Here is a 19051-nt window from a genome sequence, read left to right on the forward strand (position 1 = left end):
TCTTTTAAAAAAATTTTTTAAAATGTTTATTTATTTTTGAGAGAGAGAGAGAGAGAGAGAGCGAGCAGGGGAGGGGCAGAGAGAGAGGGAGACAGAATCTGAGCAGGCTCCAGCCTGTCAGCACAGAGCCTAACACGGGGCTCGAACTCATAAACCGAGAGATCATGACCTGAGCAGTAGTCGAACACTTATCCGACTGAATCACCCAGGCACCTAACACTACTCATTTAAAAAAAAAAATCTTTTTTAGGGGCGCCTGGGTGGCGCAGTCGGTTAAGCGTCCGACTTCAGCCAGGTCACGATCTCGCGGTCCGTGAGTTCGAGCCCCGCGTCGGGCTCTGGGCTGATGGCTCGGAGCCTGGAGCCTGTTTCCGATTCTGTGTCTCCCTCTCTCTCTGCCCCTCCCCTGTTCATGCTCTGTCTCTCTCTGTCCCAAAAATAAATAAACATTGAAAAAAAAATAAAAAAAATAAAAAATCTTTTTAATGTTTACTTACTTTTGAGAGGGGGGGGAGGGGCAGAGAGAGAGGAAGACAGAACCCTAAGCAGGCTCCAGGCTCCCAGCTGTCAGCACAGAACCCGACGCAGGGCTCGAACCCACGAACTGTGAGATCATGACCTGAGCCGAAGTCAGACACTTAATCTCCTGAGCCACCCAGGCGCCCCCAAAACAACTCACTTTTTACCTGTAGGATTATTTTTTAGATTTGTAATTATCCTTCTGTAAAATTTTTGACATGTGATTCATTTGCCTCACAGAATCGTGGATATTTTGTTTTAAAACCGAAAATAAAAACAGGCATTTAATATCAGCCCTCTGTCTCACCACATCTTCTCCCCCTGGTTTTCTGTTTCCGAGCTCCTTGAGGCTGGGACACGTGCCCCTCCCACCCACCTCCCTATAACCTACAGGGTCAACTCTGCAGGTGTTTAGACAATCCTGACGGCGGTAAGAAAGATTATCAGTGTATGAATACCCCTGTGCCCTGGAGGGGGGCATAGTTAATCCAAGATCCCCAACTGGGATCTGGGACCCAGCTATGGCAGCTTCGCTCCTTAGGCCCCCCCTTAGTGGCTTCTCAGCCAGATGTAGCCTCAAATTACAATATCCCCTTTCCACTCTCGTCCCCATCCGAGACAGGATTGAGAGTCTCCATGGTCTCTACCGCTGAGTTCAGCCTGACTATCCAATTTAGTACCTGGGAGTCTTGCCCTGAATACCTACGAACATTCTATAGCCTGCACGGACACACCTTGTTCAATTACCACTTACCTGCCCAGTGCCTGAGTTCTACCTCTATTATAAGTTCCCCAACAGGGGGTTCTTCTCTTACAATCAGAATCAAGCCTAATGAGTACATGTAATATGTCAAGATTACGTGGCCAGAAAACCCAACTTTAGAGAAAAGATTTACCAAGAATTATTTCTGAAAGAATTAAGGTAAATGGTCAAGATAGATCCCCCAATATCTGTCATCTATGTTTTATTCCAGCAACTCTCCCCAAACTGTTAAATAACTGTTATAAGATGTTACACACATGATAATTCTTACTTTAAAAACATTGATTTTAGGCTTATAATTCTAGAAGAATTGTAAGTTCACCTTAAGCTGAAAGGAGGAAGGGGAGATGCAAGGTCAAGTACAGAGAGGGCTCTGTATCCACATCTGTATCAAAAAGCTCAAGGAAGACAGAAAGTGAAGAAACACAGCTTGTAGGCTGGCTAAAGTTTTGGCTCTTTATCTTGTTCGGGAGAAGGAAGACACGATCTATTCACTGCTTCCTTCTAAGGATCTTTGTGTCAGGAATCACTTGGGATCTTTCCCAGGAAAATTGTCACAAAAATTATCGACTGTTAATTATGGTAACTTAGAGTGAAGCATATCTTAAACAAATTAGCAACTTAAATGCAGAAGGACCCCCTAAGAGTTTATGTGTAACTCACATCTCCTATGCTGGTGTTTTCTGCATCACCACTGTCCTGGGAACACCCTTGGGGCACTGGGTTTTGCCTGCCTCTGCGGTAAAATCAGGGTAAATGGCAAGATGATTTTCTCAGCATTTGTTAACAGATCTGAGGCTGGGTCATAAGTCTTTTGCTTCCCCATCTGCTCTCGAATACCAGTCACTTATGACTGACTCCTGCAATGTGACACATGATTAAGCCACAGAAGCAGAATTTGTGCTTCAAGAATGTCAGTTTTAGTAGTATATTGACATCGCTTGAATGGTACCTCTTACTTCCTTCCACTCGAAAGATTCACAGAAGTGTAAGAGTACAAAAAATTGAAACATATTCCAGCCTTCAGGAGCTAAAATCTAGTACATTCTCTTGAAATTTTTTTTTCTTTCAGAATAGACCTTTCAAAGTAAGGATATGAAGAATTCAGATGTTTTCTTACTCCTTTTTTGTAAGTTACTAAGATGGAATAATATTGTTGCATGTGGATGTTTAATTTATCAGGTATTCTCAGTAGTTAAAAGTCTGAGGGAAAAAAAGGTAATTTTAGGTATTACTCAGAGTTTTCTAACCTCTGCTGTATATTGATTTAAAATTCTTTTCAGCTTACATACATAAATAAGGAGCATGAAAGTAACAGATTCACACAAAGAATATACTTGACTGAGATCATGGCTTTTGCCTGATTGGTTCCCCTTCCAGGGAGGCCAGCTGAGCTGATGAAGACACTGAATGGCTCAATGATTAAGAACAAGTAGTGAAAACATCTTTCCATCCGGTGCTGTGGACACGTGTAAAAGCAGAGGGTTGCGAAAATCAACATTAAGCGGGTAACTCAAGGTCAAGAGCTCAGAGAAACGTGTCCACATGAGTAAACAGAACAGGGCCTGCCACCGGCATTGGGGACAGAGGGGACAGAAGGGAGAAGGCAAGGAATCCAAAGGACAGGCCGAATAAATGCAAGGTGCAATCCGTCAAAACACGTAGGCAGTTTAGCACCCCGAACTAAGGATGGAGCACGTTAGAAAGGCTTAGGATTAAAAAAAAAAAAAAATAATAATAATAATAATAATAATAAAATAAATAAATAAATAAAATTATGACTCTTTCCCTTACAGAATAGAATGGGGCTAAGTTTTCTTGGATTTTGGTAGAAATCCTTAAGAACATCCTTCATATGGAAATTTATGAAGCAGGAGATAGTCTTTGTGTTGGGGGTGTCCACGACCCCGTCAGGTTTGCTGATTTGCCATTAAGGACTCACAGGACTTACATAGTCATACTCACAGCCAAAGACCATATTGCAGTAAAAGGCTCACACAGTAGACACAAAAGAGGGAAAACGTGCATGGGGAGAAGTCCTCTTCCAGAGGAGTCACAGAGGATGTGCTTAACTCCTCCAATAATGGGTTGGGACAGCACAGGCGAAATGTTGTCAACTAGGGAAGCATTAGACTCAGTGCCCAGGGTTTTCACGTGGGGATGGTCATCTAGGCACCCTCTGCCCGGCATGTCCCAAAATTCCAGACTCCCCCAAATAAAGCAGGTGTTTGGCATCAGCCACATTGTTTCAACAGTTTACGTGCAGTGAGTCACTTATAATTTAGGGGAAGTTTTACATCAGTGCGGAGAATTGTTTGCCCGCCAATTTCCTCAATGCCAGCCCGGGGCCAAGCCCGCAGGCGGTACTTCTAAGGAGAGATGGCTCAGACCTGTTGTATTGACCCTTCCCAAAACCATTCCCCACTTTTATTTCCATTCCAGATGTGGCTGGCTTTGTTTGCCAATGGTTATCTAGAAACCTGACTGTGATAAAGGTGACTCAAATGAGTTAAAGAACCTCACCTTGCATGGTCTGAATGTTCAGCTCGTACTCTAGAGTTTCAAGGGTCTGAATATATTATAACAGGGTAATTCCCCAAAGCCGACCTTGAGGTGGACTGCTCAGCTGGGACTAGCTCCCCTGGGATGTGTGTGGGTTCTCCAGTGACCAGATGTACACCCTGGCATGTAAGAGACATAGTTTCAACAGTGCATTTCTGAGTGAAGTCAGAGGGGGCCAGAAAGAGAAAAGTTGATGAGGTTCTTCAACTAAGAAAATGCCACAGGCATCACTAGCAGCCTCTCACTTTCCTGAAAGTGTAGTGTCTCTGGGACATGAGCAGAGAAGTTGGCTATTAATTGCATAGACTATTCAATGACACCTGGCAAATTTGGATGTCTTTGACTGCCTAGGGAACATGGAAGGGCTTTTGGATCTTCATTTTCCTTGGGAGGGTGGGGTATGGATCCTCAGAAACCAACGTTCTGTGGTATAATTTCCTTTTTTTTTTTTTAAGTTTATTTATTTTGAGGGGGAGAGAGAGAGAGAGTGCATGCGAGTGTGCATGGGAGGGGCTGCGAGAGAGGAAGAGAGAGAGAATCTCAAACAGGCTCGGACGATCAGTACTGAACCCCACGAGGGACTCGAACTCACCAACCATGAGATCATGATCTGCGCTGAAATCAAGGGTCAGACGCTGAAAGGTCCGAGCTCCCCAGGCGCCCCTGGTATAATTTCTGATGGCCCCTCAAGGATACTCAAGAAACTAGTCTGATATGTCAAGAGCAGCAGGCTGTTGTCAACAAATGAGCTAACGTGTCATGCGGGGATACAGTCCAGTGCACACAGGCAGACCAAACACAGTGGACTGAATGGCCAGATTCAAAAAGCAAGTGTGAGACAGGAGGGCCTGGGAATGAAGATCCGGAGTGCAGAGCCAAGACTCGGGGCCGTTACATATCGATGGCTTGCTAATTTAAAATATTTACACATTAAGGGGCGCCTGGGTGGCTCAGTCGGTTGAGCGTCAGACTTCGGCTCAGGTCGTGATCCCGCAGTTCGTGGGTTCGGGCCCCTCATCTGGCTCTGTGCTGACAGCTAGGAGCCTGGAGACTCCTTCAGATTCTGTATCTATCTCCTCTGCCCCTCCCCCGCTCGTGCTCTGTCTGTCTCTCTCTCTCCTCTCTCAAAAATAAATTAAAAAGCAAAATAAAATATTTATACATTGTGCTGTATGGCAACCCCACAGTAATTATCTCCTTTGATCTTAAGAACCCCGTGAGGTTATTCTTTTAGTTATGGGAACTGTCACGTTAAAATGAAAATATTTAAAATTGGTAGCAGCAGCTCTTAACCGTCAGAAACAGCTTTAGCTGCAGTTGTAAGGCAAAGCATTACTGGGAACTGGACTGAGGTTTGACGTGGAAAGTAAAGCAAAGGCACACTGCTTTGGGGAACCGGGCGGCCACTCTTTCTGTCCCATACCCTCCAAAAAACTGTTGTAACTTTGACCCGATGTGACAAAGGGTAAGAGTTTTGTAAAGTGCTGCTTCCAACGCGCAGCCTCAGAACACACTCCAAACGAACTTGTTCTGCTGTTGGTTTCAAGCGTAAATTAATGAAATACCGGCACTCTGACCACCACACCGAAGGACCGGGAAAGAAGGGTGGGCGAGCCTAGCGGCCAAAGGAGAGGAAGCCAGGACAGGGGGCGGGTCTTCCGTGGCGAAACCCTTGCTCGTCGCTGATTGGTGGAGGCGATAGGCCGCGAGGGTGGGTGTGTCCCGGGAGGCGGACGCGCGCGCGCGCGCGCGCCGGAGGACCGGAAAGGAGGCGGGGCCGCGGCGGCGCGCGCTCCCGGAACGCGCGCGGGCGCAGGCGGCGCGGATCGCAGGGAGCCGGTCCGCGGCCGGAACGGGGTCCCCCGTGTGCGTGTGGAACGGGGCTCGGGGCAGACGGTCGCGATGAACACGGTGCTGTCGCGGGCGAACTCGCTGTTCGCCTTCTCCCTGAGCGTGATGGCGGCGCTCACCTTCGGCTGCTTCATCACCACCGCCTTCAAAGACCGGAGCGTCCCGGTGCGGCTGCACGTCTCGCGGATCATGCTGTGAGTGCGGCCGAGGCCCTGCCGGCGGGGCGGGGCGCCTGGACCGGGCCGGGGTGGGCGTCGAGCCCGGGCCGCCGCGCCGGGGGCGGGGGGGGGCCGCGGGGCAGGGCGTCCGCGCCGCCCCGGGGCCGCCCCCACCCTCCCCGCTGCCGAGCGGCCGTCGCCGCCGAGGGCGGACGCCCGGGTGGACGTCGCGGGCTTCCCGGCTTCCCCTCGAGCTCCCACCCCTCCGCCGCAAATTCCCGGGCTTGCTCTTAAATTTTAATTTTGAGTGTTACTCAGGCCAGTGCCTCCGCTTCCTTCCTGTTCCTCACTTCCCCCGCCCACGCCTGGCCAATGAGGGAGCAACACACCAGCAGAGCGGCGGCGCCGCCGCCGGCCGCGCGCAGCCCGCCCGGTGCGCCGCCCGCTCGCCCGGGCTCCGGTGCGGTCCGCCTCGCCGCTGGTGAGCGCGCGGGGCCGGCCCCGCCGTCCCCCCGCCGCTTTTGTCCTTCCTGCCTCTGCCGGCGGCGCACGCCTGCTGCCGCTTTGAAGTTGGCTGGAGGGGTCGGGATGCGCCGAGCGCGGTCGCCGTTCCAGCTCGCCGATGCGGCGCGGTGGAGATGGTCTAAGTCCGCCGCGTGAATAAATCGGCGAAAATGCCAAAAATGGGATTCCAGAATGACGTTGTCATTTCGTGAGTGCTTTTGGGTTTTTTTCCTTCATAATGTTGGTTCTCTGGCACTTTTTTCTTGGATACGTTGCTTTTTCCCCCCCTGGTTCTCACCTCTTCTCTGTTCCATCTTGCATCAAGTTCACTCTCGTTCTTCAACGTCAGTTTCCTTGATTTCTTTGTCGGAGTGGCAGGCAAGCCAGTCCTCTAATCGCCGACTCCGACTCCACCCCCCGCCACCACCCCCTTTTTTTTCTCTATTGCAGTTTATTAGATACTGTGTTTTAGGTTCAAATAGACACAGGAACTGTTAGCTGGTGTTATTCTTGAGCAAGTTTCGTACCGTCCTGGACCTTAATTTCCTTTTGTCTAGAATGGAAATAATACCCAACTTGTAGGCTTGTTGCGCGAGGATTGAGATCGTAAAGAAAATACATTCTTCACCTGGCCCAGACACATAATAAGCACTCAACAAACAACAGTGGTTATCACTATATCTTAGCTTCTTCCACACCACCTGTAGTCATCTGGAACCTTCTACCCATGCTGTCAAAGTGCTTTACAGCAAGTGTTTACATTTTGAGCAGTTTTTACACCCCGCTAGGGATTCTTTGTTAAGGTATATGAATATGGCGAAAGACCTCATTTTGCATCAGATTAAAATTTTTATCCTGTTTTCACACTTACAGGTTTTTCTGATTTTTACTTGTTTCTCTCTGGGATTGCTGTTCCACCTGTGCGTCCAGCTTTATGGAATTATGTGAATTGTATGTGCTGTTATATTTCAAGGATGATAATACTTTTGTCTTTATTTTTAGAAAAAATGTAGAAGACTTCACTGGACCTAGAGAAAGAAGTGATCTGGGATTCATTACATTTGATATAACGGCTGATATCCTTTAAGAAAATGTTTTATTGCTTTCTCTATAGTTGTATAATGATACACATGTTGCTTAGTGATTTTTGACTATCTCCTGAGTCAGCCACACTTTAGTTTCTTTTTTTAAAAATATAATTTATTGTCAAACCGGCTCCCATACAACACCCAGTGCTCATCCCAACAAGTGCCCTCCTCAATGCCCATCACCCATTTTCCCCTCTCCCCCACCCCCCATCAACCTTCAGTTTGTTCTCTGTATTTAAGAGTCTCTAATGGTTTGCCTCCCTCCCTCTCTGTAACTCTTTTTTTCCCCCCTTCCCTTCCCCCATGGTCTTTTTCTGTTAAGTTTCTCAAGATAAACATCTGCACCCTTTAGTTTCCATACCTATGTTTCTATTAGTAAGAGTTTTCATACCTTTTCATTCACACTTTGAAAAAAATTATTTTTGGATTCTTCAGTTAATCATTTTATGAACCTACTTTAAATTGTTTACAGAAACATTAACTAGATTGAAAGCTGTAAGAGAGTTTGAATCTGTTTCAGAAAGAAAATACCAGGTTGTTTGGATTACAGAAAGAAAGATGTTACCAGTGCTCAGCCTATGTGGATGGAATCTTTCACGTACAATCCCAAGTATAGATCCATATTTTACGATAGCAGATATACGTAGATGGAATATTTTATGTACAGTCCCAAGTAAAATATCCATATTTTACAGTAGCAGAGAGAAACCTAGGTTAAAAAAGTGAATTGGCATCTCTTAAGGTTTAGAAGATCATTATCAGAATGGTCATTGGTAAACTGTATGAGCATTTTGCCATTATCGTTTTTTTATAAGTACTTTTATCATAGGAGTCAGAAAAATCTTAATATTTAAAGGAGTTAATTTAAAATGAGGGTGATTTAATATTTTCTCTTTATCTTGAGCTTCTACCTTTGGAAACTGTTCATTTTGGCCAATCCAGTCTTCTAGGGTCTTGGTAGCATTGTTCCCTGCCCCTTCCAGTGCAGTCACCTGGCTCTTTAAGACCTCGGTATTATAATTGGCTCTGGTGATGGCACTGTCTGAACTTGGGTAAAGCACCTGTCTGTCGAAGCAGATAACATTCCCGGAGAGTTTACCTGATACGGCTCTTTACTGCCATGGAATTACTTTAACTGGACTTTTTAGAAATAAAATGTTGAGTTTAGAAAGAGACTAAGAATTCGCTCTCTAGACACTTTTTCAGGAAATAGAGTGCACCGTGACAACAGTCCGATGGTAAACTTGGTATGTCTGCCTTTGAGTCTTCACGTCATTTTAAAACTAGTAAGGAGCTTGGATCTCTTGTGAAAGTAGTAGCTTTGTGTACCTGGAGAATTACAGTGAAATTTCCTGATCTCTCAACAACTGTACATATTCAGTCTCATTTGTAGTTAAGTCAGCTTTTCTTAATGCTGCTGCTAAACTTGAAATTGTGCCCTTTCTTCTAAAGAGCTATCCTAGACTTCTCCATTCTTCTGAAGTAGTGTGATTCTTAGCGGATACACATGTCTAAACGTGGAATGAAATAGATGTGTTGCTGTTGGTATGAAAATGCACATAATGAAAAGACTTCACCATTTACATATAATGCTTAATAAAAATGCAAACATTAACTCCGTTCATTTCCCAGTGACACAGCTCTTGTGTTGAATCCCCATGAATTTTTTTTCCTTCACTCTGATAGGCTGATGAAATCAAATTGGTATTCAACTGCATATTCTTACCAAAGCACTTCATGGATTGAGACATTTTGATCTCTGCTGGCATGTGTCCAAAAGCAATGTGGACAATTTATTATACTTCGTGTAATTAACATGAGCTAGTTCATGTTTGCTTATCAGTAAATTTAAATGGCGAGGGCTGGTTATCCTTTAGAACATCCATGGAATCGAAAGTGCTTGAAGGATTAAATCCTCTTTCTTTTAGACTTAGTCGATGTCACAGAAAGCTAAATTTTGTATTGCTCTGTTATTATTAACCAAAGAATCTCAGCTAGTAATGCCTAGAGGTATGGGGTGATAATGCTAATAATCTTGCTGATATATTTTTCTTTGGAATGAGCTAGATTTTACGGCATGTATGTATATGTACATATATATATATATATATATATATATATATATATATCATGTATTTTTACTAAATTAGTGTCTCACTATGTTTCTGGCCCACCTCCTTTTTTTCTATTTTAGTATTAGTATTGTTGTGGATAATTATGAACAAGAGTGGTTTAAAAGTGGTATGTTGCCTCATGATTTATATATTCCTTAATTTATTTACATCTAGAGAACATATTTGATTGGAATGTTAAGCAATTGTTTCTTTATTTATCAGCAGAATATTCAACAAAAAATAATGTAAGTATATATATATATATACACACATATCTAAGTTTTAATAGGTCTTTAAAACCTGATTAGTTAATAGATCATTAAAACCTCATTTTATTTATTAATTTATTTTAAATGTTTGTTTATTTTGAGAGAGAGAGAGAGAGAGAGTGTGTGCTCGTGAGCACATGGGAGAGGGACAGAGAGGAGAGAGAGAATCCCTAGAATCCTGCGAAAAGGGAGATCATGACCTGAGCTGAAATCAAGAGTGGGACGCCCAACTGACTGAACCACCCAGGTGCTCCAAGAATATAAATTTTATATATTCAGAGTATCTGACCTGAGGAGTTTGGTAAAAATCACAGGCCTCCGGAGAGGTGATTCTACTAAGAAAACATCTCCTTTGGTAGCCTCTGTCTTTTTTCTGCTTCTGTAGCTCTCTAGTATTGTGGTCCCCTGATTGGGGTGCAGACGGGGCAATCCATAAGGAAAACCGTTCAGAGCTATTTTTTCCTCTCTTACGGATCTAGGAAGAGTTGCCAGTTTTTCAGTTCATTAGCTTTTCACTGGCTGTTAGGATGGAGTGGCCACTTCCAAGCTCCTCACGCGCCATACTGGAAAGAAGTTGATCTGTGTGTTTCTCTGTTTAAAATAAAAGGGAAAGAAGCTTTACTAATACTTGCAATACGGGCTGACGTTAATATTCACACTCAGTCCCTCAGTCAGGTGATTACATGTCTCCTACAACATGCGGCGTCCCTGGAGGAAGAGGAGGAATTCAGCGGGCAGGAGGTTGACCACACTGCCTGCATTTCTTCATTCATTTTCAGCATTTTGTAAGGTTGTGCAGTATAATCCAATTAAGTGGGTGATATTACCTATTTCTTTTAAGTTTACTTTTATTTTGAGAGAGAGCGTGCAGGGGAGGAGCAGAAAGAGGGAGGGAGGGAGAAAGAGAGAGAGAGAGACTGAGAGACTCCCAGGCAAGCTCCATGCTGTCAGTACAGAGCCCGATATGGATGGGGCTTGAGCCCACGAACCGTGAGATCATGACCTGAGCCAAGATCAAGAGTTGGCCACTTAACCCACTGAGCCTCCAAGGTGCCTCTGATGTTACCTATTTTTAAATAAACGAATCCTCACAAAATGGAAAAAAATGGTTGAAAAGATTCCTGCAAAGGAATCACAGGTTGAAAATGTGAACGGTTCAACCACATGTAAGCAACAGGAAAGGGGCAGAGCTGGTGGGTTTCTTTCTCTTTGGAGCTGCTTAGCCACAGTGGATTAAAAAAGGGGAGAGCTGAGATCTAATAAAAAAGTTGGCTGAGAAAATTCAACATTGGTCAGGAATACTATTTGAATTGCAAATTTGCCTTGACTGTCAGTGATGACATCGTCCGAAAGTAGTAACGTGTACCGTGCACATCATTTGTAAATAAAAATGCATCTTTTGGGGTTTGTGCTCAAAATAATTTGTGATCGAAAATCTTCGGAGACCATTTCCAATGATAAGGTCAGAAAGGATGTTGCTGAATGCTGGGTGTACGAGGAAATGGGGGTGAGGCATTGCTGCTCGGGTGTCCCACTCTTCAGGCCAAAGTTTTCTTTCCACAGCTTTGACTGGAGAAAGGTAAGTGAATCAGCAAACTCTGTGAGCTGTATTTACAGCTCTCATTACCCATGTATGTAATTAAAAACTGTAAAGGTGACAAATGTTTGAATCATGTCAGATTAGTTTAAAATCCATCTAAGTATTTCTATTTTTCTTCTCGTGAACTATTTTGATAGTCTTACCAAGCCGTATATCTCCAGTTAACATTTGTCTGCTGGGAAATATTTTCCTTTGCTTTGGAGTTGTATGGGATTCACCAATTATTTACTTAAAAGTAGTCTTTCTAATCATAAACTAGACTTTATCAGAAGTTTTGTAATGAAAAGCTACTAAACTATTAGGTTAAAACACTACTAAAATTGTTAATTTGTAGATTGAAACTTACTGGTCCATTTTGATTTAGAGCTTTTTTTGCAAATAAGAGTAAGGGTTGAGATATTTGTATGGAATGTCACTAAAACAGAAATCCCCTGAAAGTGTCAAGTGAATGATTGTGATAAATGAATTAAAGTACAAAAGTGAAATCCATGGAATTAAAATGTGCTTCCTTGTTATTTCACCTAAGTCACTCTCGTGTTTGTTACCATACAGTCTGGAGGTAATTCGTATTTAGAGATGAGTCTACTTCTGTATGTTATTTGAACTATATTTCCTTTCAAGGGATGAAAAATTAATCAACTTTATCTGTTGATTGGTTTGATTAGTTAACTGCAGTTTTTAGTATTTCAATTCGTTTTACATTTATTTTGAGCGTATCTTTTATACCACAGAATTTGTTAGGCACTCGGATTATTGGGTTGGAGGAGTTTTTGTCCTTGTCCTTGAGAATTAACAAAATGTTAGAAGGGTCATTTAGAAAAACTTATTCTGAAGGTAAGAGTAATGACTATATACACACATACTATTCTACAGGTCTCAACAAATTATCCAAATTTCTGTGTCACCTTGGCAACAGGTGTACCTAAATCATATTCATAATTCTGGTTTACCCCAGTGTGACTAGTAAGTTAATACAACTTGGAACTTTGACACATCATTGCTTTGGTGAATGAATAAATGTATAGAAGATGTCATTTCACTTCGGCATATCTTTGATTGTGTGTTCTTCAGTCTCGATGTTTCTGTTTAATCTTCGCGGTTTTATGGTGAAGATTTGAAACCTCTTAGAAATTACTTCCACATTCCTTTTTAGTGAGCACAGTCCCCACATGCTAGCAGTTGGCCTCCCAGGCTAATAATGCATAATAGCTTTATAAGAACAGATGTCTTGGGATTTAGTAGTGATCACAAATGTGTTTTGTCTTCATTTTATGCCCCTCATTTTCCAAACAGAACTTGCTTTTGATATGTCAAAATAGCGATTTCAAAGAATTGGCTTCTAGAATGTTGCCATAAATGAAACAATGATGTGCCTATGGTTAATTTAAGGGAAAAATATTTAGAAGGCTTCATTTCTTTAGTGATTCTTCGATAATTTAAAGACCTTGGAGATACATAAATACTCATGATCTAATCTGGCTGCAGTGACCCCTGTTAACAGTGTGACGGACCAGGAATAGTTGCCTCAGTTTCCCTGACACTATGCAGAGTCCACACTGAGCTGGGCAGGAGAGGTGATTTACGAGAATGCTTTCCTTCCAGGGATTCTAATCCCTTCTGTGTCTCCAAGGGCCTCTCTCTGGAGAGCGAGTAGGTCTACAGCCTCGGAGTAAGCTGTGGGGGCCCTAAATGACAGTTGCCTTAGCAAAAGCAGTGATTTCCTGGGAGATCATCTTTTGTCCCAGCAAAGCTCAACTTCTTATGTGTATCCTCTTGTTATTGTTTTGTGTGCTTTAAGATTTTAGCAATTCCCTCAAAAGTTGTATTATTAATATAAATTAAACTATTTGCTTAGCACTGCTTTGAATTTGAAGTGACAGAGATGAATTTCTGATGAGCTGTCTAATTCATTTTCATTTTAATGTAGGCTCTCAACCAAGTAGTCCTTTGGGACAAGATTGTTCTGCGAGGCGATAATCCAAAGCTGCTGTTGAAAGATATGAAAACAAAATATTTTTTCTTTGACGATGGAAATGGCCTCAAGTGAGCAACTCTTTGTCCTTCTTTACTTGTAATTGTGCGGGGGAGAGAACGATGTGAAGTATTTTTTATTTTAAAGAAAAAGATTAGAGGGTACAAAGAGGACAGTTGAGAAAGAAGAAAAGTATACGGATCCAAACCAGAGGATTGGGTAGAAATACTGTCATAGTAACTGGGGTTTAGGAAAAGCACACAGTTTCTTGCAGTGTGTGAACCCCAGTCACGCTCAGAAAGCCCTCAGATGCTTCTAGTCCCAAGTGCGCAGGGGGCCTGGGCTGTCCCACCTGCGGTAGGACTGTGGTTGGCAGGGGGCTCCTTGTGGAACATGGGGAGGGACGTTCTCTGGGACCCTTAATGGGGAAATAGTGCATTCATCCAGGAGGTGACACTGAGGGCTCTTGCTGTGCTTCTCTGAACTTCCCTGAACCTCAGTTTCCTTTCACACCCAGTGAAGGAATTAGAATGGCTGGTCTTTTGGGGTCATTTTTAGCTCTTAAGCTCTGCGAGTAAACATTGGAAAGGATTTTAGGGGAGAGCTGTTTTAACCAAAGCTCTGGTTTTGCAGACGAAAAATTGCCAGCTGTGAGAAATTGTGATGTGTTCACAATCTAGATAAGGATAGAATTAGATTGCAAATCATTGCCTGCTGACATCTAGCTCAAATCTCTTTATATTCTCTGTGTTTTACTCATTTAAGCTTTTTGGCTGGTGGTTCTGATAACTGTAACTGAGTGAATTTAGGTAGGTCATTATGGGATGCCTGCAAATAGAATGCGGGTCCCTGGGATTTCAGAAGACGAGAAAACTGTTGATAGATGAGGGTTCCAGTTACAAATAGCTAGTTCTATAGTATTTGAGCCTCAGTGCTTGAATTAAAATGTTTTCTTTGAACTAAAAATGTTTCTGCTGACATCCGTTTATTATTATATCTTTTTATAGGGGAAACAGGAATGTCACTTTAACCCTGTCTTGGAACGTTGTACCAAATGCTGGAATTCTACCTCTTGTGACAGGATCAGGTCATGTATCTGTCCCATTTCCAGATACATATGAAATAACGAAGAGTTATTAAATTATTCTGAATTTGAAGCAACATATTTTTATACTTAATCATATCTCATTTTTCTCTTCCCTTGTATCTTCATTTGTTTTTTGGTTGTTACTTTTTTTGGGCGGGGGCATAAGACTAACATCAAAAGGCATATTTGAAAGGTTAATGTGCTATGTAGACTCAATTTTACAAACAAAACACACACAAAAGAAGGCCACCAGAGTGGAGTATTATAAAAATAAGACATCTACATAATAAAGATTTGTAACAAATTTATCTTGGAGATATTCCCCGTATGTCCATGATTCTTTATGGAATAGAAAGTGAGCATGAAGAGTTGTTAAAACTTTTAGGCGCCTGTGGAGTTACGAGAATGCTATTTTATGCCTTGCATTCATGCAGGTTCACATCGGATGTGATTCAGAAGCGGACATTCTCTTTGAGGGTGTGTCTCATTACTGGAAGCATTAAGATGGTTATTTGTGAGACACCTGGTTTATAAAACAGCCAAGAGGGACAGGATTTTGTTCCATTTGTCTTAGGAATGCCCCATGATGCTTGGTTTTCTTACAGGTGACGAGCAACCTTCTCCACTTAAAGACTAAATACCTCTTTATAAGCTGGAAATCATTCTAACTCACTTTAAAGTCTCTTAAGTCAACCAAATATGTGTGTCTCAGTGCTTTCTCTAAAATTGTTCCTTTGTATTATATCTTTGTGTGAATTTTTAGCATTGCCATTGAAAGTTGAGAACGTTTGCATGGTTTACCTTCTGAGTTAAGTTTGTTTTCGTGAGCATGCCTCGTGCCACTGAGTGGTAATTATTTAAAATTTTTTGTAGGTCCCCATTTTAATAATTATTGCGGTAATAATAATCAGTATTTGTTGGTGTGCTTTCCCACTTAGAAGCACTCTCATATGTTTTACTATGTGTTCTCCTCGATAATCTAATGAGGTAAGTAGTTCGAATGTTAGGTCTTTGCAGATGAAGAAACTGACACCCGGAAGTTTATTGAATTGCTTTGCGGTTACCTAGCAAGGAAGGGAGTTAAAAGTTCCCTCAGATTAATTCTCTAAGCCTGTCCTTTCTCCTGTAGCTCTGATTACCGGCTAATCAGAATTCACTTACAATTTTCATTATGTTTTCTGTGACCCTGGACCCTCTTTCGGCCTCTCCTTAAAGCGGTTTCCCATCCTGTATGGAAGTGACTAATTTTCAGGCTGCCAACAACTTCTACAGAGAGGATCTCTCATTTCATTCTCTGCATAAATTAATTTTACTTTGTGAAAAGTAGAAGAATCCAAATGTATATAGAAATAATTTAAATGCAGAATAATACACGGTTGAATATATGATCATATTTAACATGATTTTTTCTTACTGTGAACAAATAAATGTCCTCAAGGAAGCAAGTACAAATCAATTACCCTTAAAAGCAAGACCAGACACTGTAGTTACACTCTCAGCAGTAACCAAAAAGGGCTAATGTTTTCTAAGAATAGGTTTCAGCTAACAGTTGTTCCATTTACCTCCTATGAAACACCTCCCCATTTCCTTACATTGGTTTTAGCGGTCACTGTGTGTGATCCCGTGGTTTGTGTCAAAGGTTGCAGGTGTCCGATCACCAATACCAGAGTGGGTGTGGCCCCCAGCTTCTTCATTCAGCTGTTCAGGGTCTCGGTTTCTTTATCTGTAAGACGGAGTTGGAGAGTCCTTAACTTAAACAGTGGTTCTTCTATAACCACAGGAGTCTGAAATGCGTGGTATCTGTTCAGCAGAGACTGAACAGCAAAGCCCTTTAGTAATGTGACGACGGGAAGGCGACCAGAAGACTAAAACACAACTGTTCCTCCTGATTTGACTTTATTTCTGTTAGATTTTATACCCAGAAAATTTAACTTTCTATAGTTTGTACAGATCTTACACGTGGAAGCGTAGTATCCGTAGGTGTCTCGGCTGAACCCCAGGGTGCATTCGTGAAGGCGGGCACCACAATAAGCCTGCGGTTCCAACCAGGTGCAGGCGCCCGTGTGGTGGTTCCCTACACCTCTGTGATGGCGCATGTGTTAGGTTGCCGGAGATGAATGTTGAAGTTCACTTGAGTTGAAGTTTATTTGACCAGTTCGCCCACTTCTTTGGAGTTGGGTGAGGAAGAGGAGCGGAAAGATCCCAGTAGCACAATGGTTAGGTTTTGGTTTTTACTGAACTTCGGGCAACTGCTCAGGACAAGGATGCTCCAACGTGGGAATAAGAAACCTCTGTCTCAGGAACTCATTTTTGGGTCGCACGGCTTTGTTGGTTGACCGGGATTCTTCATGAAAACAGATGGCCTTGTGTTCAGTTTGATCGGCATATCATCTACCTTAGTGACTGTGTTTTCAAGAAGTCTTACGAAGTCCAAGGCTTCAGATTGAACAGAAACCTAAGTGTTAGAAATGTCTGAGTCCAGAGAGGATCTTGGGAAGGGAGAACGATTGCAAGAAACGTACCTAAAAGAATTCTGGTTAGAAGCCAAGTAATTTGCAGTTCGCTCACATCGTCCTTTTCTGTAGCAGGTTAGCCTGGAGAAGCTCTGTCGGTGCTTTTTTATTTCCCCAGTTGATTACATTTGGTTTCTTGATGCTTAAAGGAAAATAACAGAAAACTGACACTTCAGAAATTCCTAAGGGTGTAATGGGAAAGTGGGTGATTGTAAATTTCCTATTTTGGAATTGTTTTACAGTTCTTTGGTGGGTCTGGCCGGCTTAGTAATAGCACGAAGATGGGTCTTTAAGGTTGTATCAGACATTTTTCCCCCAATATTCTATCTAAAGCTTCGTGATTGAAAGCTTCGGGTCTTTGAGGTATAGGTTACTGGAGGTGCTATTTTATAATATTTTGAGTTGACGTGAGATGAGTGTAGGGAGAAAAACCGTAAGCTGTGAACTTTGGTAGTAAAACACCACCTATTTGTTTCAGACACTTTGCTTTTAGTAGAGAGCCCGTGTATGTTCTGTGTGACTGCCAGTGGGTTTAAAGAGGTCTCTTTCAAAAGTTGCACGTTTTGAAGCGATTTAGGAAATTGTTTACAAATAACAGATTCGTAAGAAAAATTCATGAAAATACTGAATATGTTTGAGGATTTTCGTAATTGCAATAAACAGCCCTTTTTTCTAATGAAGATGAATTTTGTTTACGAGTAAAAGTGTGCATTTTAAAAGACTTTCAGATACATGCTTTTTATGTCAAGCTGCTGAACTAGAAGAAAATGAAGCCAAGTCGAGTGAACTTAAGTTCTTTCTTATTTTTTTTTTTTCTTTTTGTGGGGTGGGTGGTGGGGGGAGGTTATTTACATCTAAAATGTCTTCTCCAGACACTGTATGCTCCTTTCCTAGACTGTAAGCTCTTTGAGGGCAGTCCTGTCGGATTTGTCTTTGTATCTTTCCCCGCGCCTAGCACAGTGCCTTGCACGGAACGGGCGCCTAATAAATACGGCTGATGAATGAAGTCCTTTGTCTTTGTGGCCAAACCGCGGGGGCCGCTTTGTTGCCCACACTCTCCCCGCCTGGTGAGTGCCGCCGGCTTCCGTTCTTGAGCTCCGTCCGGTGACGCGGGGTGAGTCTTGTTTCCTTGCAGCCCCGTTAGGCTGCTGAGTGGAGGCCGGGATGCCGCTCCTCCTGCTTCTGTGACCCGTGTTCTCCCAGCCCTCACTTTTGATCGTGAGCGAGCCAAGGGGTAGTGAGTGAAGGAGGAGTGAGCTGGAAAGTGCTTTACTCTAGTACGAGAAGACCACAACCTAGACCCGACTCAAAATCTGCAAGATGCGTGCTTAGCTCCTGAAGAAATTGCTGGGAAATGCGGGTGCCTCCGTGTCAAGGTCTGGTTTGCCGAGCCTGCACCGGTTTGGCCCCCAGCCCTCACACTTCTGGCTCGCGGGGCTGCCCTGAACCTACGCATTTCCAGAAAATTCCACCTTTTATCTATCCCTTATCTACCTCAGAAGAGAGCGGAGTTTCCAAGAAAACGGAACGCTTCCCAGGGAACTCGGCCAAAGCGACTCCCTCAAGGATAGAAAATAGCCGACTTCAGTGGGGACTTGTGTTTTAAAGCCTAAGCGTATGTTATTTGGGAGGATACGAGAGCTCAGGCCAGGTTTTGGCTTTGTTTTCTTCAAACCTGGGCAGCCCCGCATCAGAACTTCAGTGCTTAGATCTGTGTTGTGCTCGCCAGGTCATGGGTTAAAGCAAGAGTCCGGGGCTCAGTAAACCGTCGCCTGATTCCTGAGCTCTTCCTGCAGAGGGAGGAGTGGGTGCGTGGCTTCGGCAGGTGTGCCCTGTTCTACCTGAAGAGACCTGGAGCTGAAAGACGCTTCCCAGCTGGGCCTTCCGCTCCCCCGAGAGAGTAGCAACGAGGCATCTCCTTTCTGGAACGCGGGTGCTTCCCGCACATCCCGCTGGTGCATCTGTTGAGTGTAGCTGGCAGCAGGCATCTGGGAGGAGAAAAGCGTGCTGATTGGCGGGGGATCCGTGAGACAAAGCCTCTGCTTTTTCCT

At 43.3% G+C, this 19051-nt stretch overlaps 1 protein-coding gene across 2 annotated transcripts; it reads left to right on the top strand.

The window, feature by feature from the left end:
• Nucleotides 1-5629: 5629 nt before the first annotated feature.
• Nucleotides 5630-18006, top strand: SPCS3 (signal peptidase complex subunit 3). 2 transcript variants are annotated; one of them, XM_030312081.1, is made up of 6 exons: nucleotides 5630-5889; nucleotides 7360-7433; nucleotides 9728-9804; nucleotides 11273-11407; nucleotides 13356-13471; nucleotides 14408-18006. In XM_030312081.1, the coding sequence occupies exons 1-6, from the start codon at nucleotides 5747-5749 to the stop codon at nucleotides 14538-14540; spliced, it is 678 nt and encodes a 225-aa protein (XP_030167941.1). In that variant the 5' UTR covers nucleotides 5630-5746; the 3' UTR covers nucleotides 14541-18006. The 2 variants fall into 2 exon arrangements, with proteins under 2 accessions (XP_030167941.1, XP_030167942.1); XM_030312082.1 differs by lacking the exon at nucleotides 11273-11407 and having other exon boundaries at nucleotides 5633-5889.
• Nucleotides 18007-19051: the final 1045 nt, after the last annotated feature.

This window comes from Lynx canadensis, chromosome B1 (assembly GCF_007474595.2).
Source record: "Lynx canadensis isolate LIC74 chromosome B1, mLynCan4.pri.v2, whole genome shotgun sequence".
Lineage (NCBI taxonomy): Eukaryota > Metazoa > Chordata > Mammalia > Carnivora > Felidae > Lynx > Lynx canadensis.